The sequence below is a fragment of the Electrona antarctica genome, assembly GCF_951216825.1.
Source record: "Electrona antarctica genome assembly, chromosome: 1".
NCBI classification, from domain to species: domain Eukaryota; kingdom Metazoa; phylum Chordata; class Actinopteri; order Myctophiformes; family Myctophidae; genus Electrona; species Electrona antarctica.
In genome coordinates, this window is record NC_136806.1 from 38,493,875 (window position 1) to 38,500,838 (window position 6,964).

A 6,964-nucleotide genomic window follows, 5' to 3' on the forward strand; every position below is an offset into this window, starting at 1 on the left:
AACCGTTCTTTTGTGTCGTGACTGTACGTTTTCCAGCATCCTGAGAGCGTAGTGGTATTGGAGGGATGTATATTTCTATTAAACTGGACATGTATGATGGAGCGAGTCCAGCTTTATAGGTCAGGAGGAGCACCTTGAAGTCTGCTCTGGCCTGTATGGGTAGCCAGTGTAGTCCTATGAGTGTTGGTGTGATGTGGTCAAATTTCCTTTTCCTGGTTAGTACTCTAGCTGCTGCATTTTGGACTAGTCTAAGACCATGTGTTGCTGTTGATGGTAAAGACGCCATTATAGTAATCAATTCTTGAGGTGGTGGACCAGGGTTTTGGCATCGGGAAGTTAAATTATTAAGTTATTAGTTAAATTATTGGACGGATTCTAGCTACGTTGCGCAGATGGAAGAAGGCAGATTTTGTGTTTTGTTTTTAATCTGATGAGCTGTCGTACAATACTGTCCAATAAAAGTACATCAATTGGGGAATGGGTTATCATTTTTTATTGTTCTCTAGTCTGTTGTTGTTGAAACCTGTTTTATACTGTATTCTATTGCATTTGGTTATTTTACAGTGCGGTGCCAGTCGTGTGGTGTACCTGGGTCAGCTTCCAGACATAAAATACACAGATGAGGCCATTCTGAAGATTGCTGAACCTTTTGGAAAAGTCAAGAAGTATTTTCTCAACAGAATCAAGAGAGAAGTATGTCTTTGAACTACTCATACTACCACTAGCTCTAGGTGTGTGTGTGTGTGTGTGTGTGTGTGTGTGTGTGTGTGTGTGTGTGTGTGTGTGTGTGTGTGTGTGTGTGTGTGTGTGTGTGTGTGTGTGTGTGTGTGTGTGTGTGTGTGTGTGTGTGTGTGTGTGTGTGTGTGTGTGTGTGTGTGTGTGTGTGTGTGTGTGTGTGTGTGTGTGTGAGATCTGAATATTTGTTTCAATACTCATTTGCCACGCTATTGATTCAACCTGTACTTTCTCACTCAGCAAGAAAGTATGTCAACAATCATTCACATACAGAACATCGTAGCTGTCGTTGCCGCTGGTATTTTATTTTAAAATAGAAAATTACCTTTTTGTCAGGGCTGACTTACTTAAGTGCTGTTTGGAAAGATCTCATTGATTGAGACATGGTTAATTTAATATTCACTTGTTAACATTATCATGTGCTATATACGGCGGTGGCTCAGGGGTAGAGTGGCTGGATGGTAACTGCAAGGTTGCCAGTTCGAACCCGGGCTCCCCCAGAGAGAGACACTGAAACCCTAATTGCTCCTGATGTGCTGGTTGGTGCCTTGCATGGTTTCCGCGGGGTGCAGTACGTAGTTCAGACTAGTTATTGGTCCGACAAATGACAACCCACCTCAAACCCTAACCATAACCGCAAGCACGGGAGCAGGCTCTTGTCCGACATGCGGACGCATGTGGGACTAATGCTCCGTCGGAATTACATGCGGCCCCCGTTTCCACCGCCATCGGTGTATGAATGTGTGTGTGTGACTGGGTGAATGTAATGCACAATCTTTGTAAAGCGCCTTGGATGAAATGAAATTAAATGAAATGATTACTATATTTACCCAGGGTATCTGGGCTAAGCTCAAGAACTTGTTTCCAGCCAGGCCCTGCTCATAGAACATTTCATCGTAGTGGTTCAATGCCTTGTTCAAGGGCACTTCAGCGGTGGTAATTTTAACATGTCGGACCGCTGATTCGAACTGGCGACCTTCCGGTATCAAGACCGCTCCGCAATCCGTTCGGCCACCGCTGCCACTAAGATAAATGTGCTATATAAATAAATATAACCATAAAACCATTTATATTATTTGTTTAGTGTTTTGTAGAGATGGAAAATCCAGCAATTGCAGAGAAGATGGCCGACAAGTGTAAAATCAATCCACCAAAACTCCATGGGAAACGACTGACGGTCTATGTCAGCAGGAAGTACAAACAGCTGAAACATGGGTGAGTTGTTATGACCGGTGGGTGGTTGGGAATGGGAATTAAATGCTGTTGAATTGTGACAAATCCTGACGGAACATTGTCTGTCTTGAAGCCACAAGGCAATGGGGAAACGGCCTACTGAAGACAGAGACAGCAAAAAGAGAGACAGCCGTTCCAGGTCCTCTGCACACACTGACGAACCCCCAACAAAGAAACCCAGGGAGGAGAAGACACCAGCTAAAGACAAAAAAGAGGATGAGGATAAAGGACAGGAAGAAGAGCTGAAATCAGAGGTGGAGATGAAGGGAGAGGAGGTGGTGAAAGAAGAGGAGAGCACAGAAGAGCAGAAAGAGGTCAATGCTAATCCTGACAGTGACTCGGAACAACTCGGCTCTGATGTAAGTTAAAAAATGTCTCTGTATGAAAGCTACTAATAAGAACCACTGTAGTACTTCTCCTGGTAGTTCTACTACTACTAGTACTAATAGCTCTAATACCAGTACTCCTACTAGTACTACTATTAGGACTAATACTACTTCTAATACTACCACTTAGGGCTGGGCATTTTACAGAAACATTCTTTACATTTGTGGTCAAGCAAACCGTATTTAGTAGGTACTTTGTAGTATATTTAACTACAGTCCATGACAATAAGTTCAACTGATTTCTGGGGGAGAATACAGTTCGGGTAGATAGAGTGAAATCTGTCTTTTATATAAATAAATGACATTTGCTTTGACGCTGTAGTGTATGAACACTTTATTAATCGTTACCACTCAGGTGCCCTTTTGGAGCTGCTCAGCGCCCACCAGTAGAACACTGGTTCCACTGGGAAGCTCCCAATGTTCTGCTGTAGAAGATTGGATGTATTGTGCACCTTCTCCCCAAGCAGAACAGTGGTTGGTGTCAAAGATTGGTGTGAAAATAGCCATCTTATGTTAAACACCACCAAAACTAAAGAGATGATCTTCGATCCAAAAGGTGTCTACAGTACATCCATGACCCAGTGGTCATGGGGGACACACAAATTGAGCAGGTTGTATCATACAAGTACCTGGGGATCCAAATGGACAACCAGCTCAAATGGAATGTCCATGTGGATTACCTGTGTGCCAAATTGGCACAACGCTTGCACTTTCTCTGCAGGCTCAGGCTTTTTAGTGTGAGCAAGGGAGTCGTGTCAACTTTCTATGACGCAGTGCTAGGTAGCATTATCACTTACAGATATGGCATGGCAGCTTGGTTTGGGACACTCTGTCCAGTTCAAATCAAGAATAGCTCAAATGGAAAAAACAGCTATGAAGGTCATTGGTAGGAAAGATTCTTCATCTCTTCAGACAATCTTTGAGAAAACAGAGTGTTGTCTCATCCTTCACATCCAGAATCTTCAGAGTATGAGCTGTTGCCCTCTGGTAGACGTTACAGAGCGTGCTGTTGCAAGAGCAACCGTTTCAAACTTTCTCTCCTTCCCACTTCAATTGTTCTACTGCACAACCAACACATAGTTTGTAGCTCCTAGTGGGATAGGGACTCCTGACTTTGTCTATTACTTATTGTTCTTTTTTGTGTTACTCATATATATATATATATACTTCTGAATTCTGATTGCTAATTTGCACAGTTTTATATCATGTGACACACTTGTGATACTATACCTTGTGAATATTTATACCTTGTGAATACTCTTTGGTATTTTCATATTCATGCACTTTCTTTATTGCTAAATTGCATTCTACTTATGTATTAGTTTACTTATTATGGCGGCTTATGCCTGGGTTGTCTGTCTCTGCAATGTCTGTACAATGCTGCTATTGTGTGTTGTCTCTGTGTGTGTTTTAAAAATGTTGATGTACTAGTGCACTTTGCCCAAGACAAATTTCCCCCGTGGGACAATAAAGTATATCTCATCTCATGGTACTGACCTGATTGGTGGATGGATGTTTGTTTGCAGGTGGTGAAACAGGAGGAGGAAGAGGTCTGTACCAGTCTGAGTCAACAGAACCACAGTATGGATTCTGGAGAGAACCAGACACCCACAGCAGAACAGACTGATGCCACCGCACCAGAACAGACTGACGCCACCGCACCAGAACAGACTGACGCCGCCACACCAGTACAGGTGGATGCTATTGCACCAGTTCAAAATGATGCCACCACACCAGAACAGACTGACGCCGCCACACCAGTACAGGTGGATGCTATTGCACCAGTTCAAAATGATGCCACCACACCAGAACAGACTGACGCCGCCACACCAGTACAGGTGGATGCTATTGCACCAGTTCAAAATGATGCCACCACACCAGTACATACCAAACCAGCTCCAGCCTCGTTGCCCCTTGCCCCCTATGATGAAAACAACCCTGTTGGTGAGTCTAGACTAGAGAATCACCTCATTCTACTACTGACACATGAATTCAACTGTATGTTTATGTATAGTTGATATTGATACACTATCGGTTTTTAGGTTTGGAGTTTGTGAAGATGGGTTATTACTGCAGATTGTGTTTCCTATTTTACTCCAATGAGGAAACGGCCAAGAAGATGCACTGCAGCAGCCAGACTCATTATGACAAGTTGAAGGTAAAGATGTCACAAATAACTGTCACAACAAGCCACGCCGTTTTTAACTTTGATCCTGAGATGCACATATTTTCCTAATTGATGTAGAAAAATTATTGTTCAACTGTATGTTGGTTAAATAGTCGACTTTAATGAGTTTAATTTACTTTGTTTTTCAGAAACACCTGGAGAAGAACAAAAAAGGGAAGAAGACTGAGTAGTATTCATAAACACTAAATTCTTCACGTTTTGATTTTAGTTCATGTACCTGTACAATTTTATCTTAATTTTGTTTTGAAGAACAGACAGTATGTCACCATCTTTTTCCTTAACTTGTTTTTTAATTAAACGTGACATTCTGATATTGGACATGTTTGGCTGTAAGTCCTATTCTAACTTTCAAAGATATTCCATTTTGTGAAATTTCACCTATAAAGTAGTTAGGTAATCTTGAGTCACATGTTGACATATCGTTGCTGTCAGACAAACGATTGAATGATTGCACTCACACAGTGATAAGGACAAAACAACACACATTGGCCATTTTTACGCTGTGTTAGGGAACTCGGGTAGCGGGTGGAAGATCGAAAAGCAGCCACAACAGCTTGGCACCAGCTCCTCATGCTGGTCACCAAACAATCCAGGATTTGTTGCAAGTCGGCCAACGTGGTTCTGTTGGTCACTCTAACACGTACAAGCTGATCCCACGAGGGCTGAACTCACGGCAGGCCATTCCATCCCCTCCACTCCCAAATTCTGGAGGTACTCTGATGATCCTGGATCTGTGGTGCGAGCATTGTCATCCTGGAGTGTAGACAATTCCCCATAGCTACATTTATTTTGCCTTATTTTGTGCAACCTCTAGTCATTCTTTAGGACCCAGTTTGCTTTAGTTGAGGCTTCTGTTTGGGCACTGTGCACTCCTTTATAGCTCTGACTGTGCAGCCTCCACATGCAGCTGCACAGACAAACATTTACATCTGAATGCGTTCTTGAGGAAATATCATTCTTTCATGTCAAGCTTACATAAAATGGCAACACCGTGTCAACCTTTAAACTCATGCTGTCTGACCGGAGCCCTGTGGTGGGCATATAGCATCACCCCCTAAGTATTAAAGCCTGCTGCCTCCATTAAAGGCTACTAATATTTGAAATGGGAGGCGTTAGGCCCCAGATTCTAAAGATCTGGGATCACCACTGGCTCCGGAATCTCATCTCGATCTCACTGCATTGAGATTGGCATCAATGATAAGTTCTGTCTTGCCTATAATGAGATACCCCCCTAGCATGTGGCATGCCAAGTGTTGTGGCTGTGTATGGATCTTCCACAAGCGACAAGTACCCAAACTGAGTGTAAAAATGGCCAATGTGTTTTGTTTTTTCATTCCAATCCACTAAGCAACTTAAAGCAAGGGTTGAATACCAACCATTTGCCATTTTGGCAAGTTTGGGGTGGCGCAACCCACACATTTAGCAGTGTTGCTCATTCCACGAACGCCTCACAAAGTTCAAACTTAGCCTAGTTATAGCTTAAGACAGTAATGCATAAATAAGAGTTGAGTTAAAAGGCATTTAAGCTATAACTAGGCTAAGTTTGAACTTAGCGTGAGGTGGTGCAACTGGCTCCCCGGGTCCTTACAAGTTGTACCTAGTTTAGTTAAAAAATAAAGTAAGCCGACTAAACTGAATTGGAACACTTAATTAAACTCAGATCTTTAATTCAGATTTACAATACAACTCGGAAAGCAGTCAAATTAGTATTTTCAGTAAGTGAAATGAATGATCTGTTTATGTATCGCTGATAAAAGAGTGAGATGTTTACTTCTGGCCTAAATCACTTTATTTACATGACAAAGGAAACTCAATGGCTGAAAACTAGTAATGGGCACAAGCGTTCAGATTAAATGAGTAGAGAAAATACTGTAGTTTTATATATTTGACCAAATAATTTCTTAGCTAGAGTATATATTAATAGACGGCACCGGATTTCTCCTCCTATCCACTTGCATTAAGTTGCTCAAAAGCGCATGAGGCGATTTCACTCCTCCTTCCAGGTAGGAACAGAGTGCATTCTGGGATGGATTGGGCCAAATCGACTATCATTGCGCCATTTGCGCGCGTTCATGTGTCATGCCGCAATGATAGTCAATGGACCAGTGCTGGCTCGAGCTGCAAGGACAAATTCGGCCACTATGTCCATTTCGCCTCGGTTTCCTCCTGGTGCCGTCTCTAATATATACTCTAAGATCTTAGCATCTAGTGTGGTTTACATAATACATTCTGTGGTGACATACCGACTGTGAATATATAATGTATATTACAGCTCAAAAACAAAATTATTTTCGCCTATACTGGGCAATGTCAAATGCCCAGTATAGACTAATCCGCCGAACGCTGTCCTGGGCGCAATCATAACCGGTGTCAATCGACTCTATACTTAGTCGCTTGACACCGCAATTATGGTTGCCACGTG

The 6,964-nt window shown here is 42.5% G+C and overlaps 1 protein-coding gene across 4 annotated transcripts in view; it reads left to right on the plus strand.

Annotated features, from left to right (window-relative positions):
- Positions 1–4,860, plus strand: part of LOC306924264 (uncharacterized protein) — a 29,452-nt gene extending 24,592 nt beyond the window's left edge. For 3 of the 4 annotated variants that reach the window (XM_079502710.1, XM_079502709.1, XM_079502712.1), the window contains 6 exons: positions 565–693; positions 1,820–1,950; positions 2,042–2,327; positions 3,881–4,298; positions 4,397–4,512; positions 4,671–4,860. In XM_079502710.1, coding sequence (XP_079358836.1) covers positions 565–693; positions 1,820–1,950; positions 2,042–2,327; positions 3,881–4,298; positions 4,397–4,512; positions 4,671–4,712 — 1,122 coding nt within the window. In that variant the 3' untranslated portion in view covers positions 4,713–4,860. The remainder of the gene's footprint in view (positions 1–564; positions 694–1,819; positions 1,951–2,041; positions 2,328–3,880; positions 4,299–4,396; positions 4,513–4,670) is intronic. The other variant, XM_079502711.1, reaches the window with a different exon arrangement.
- Positions 4,861–6,964: the final 2,104 nt, after the last annotated feature.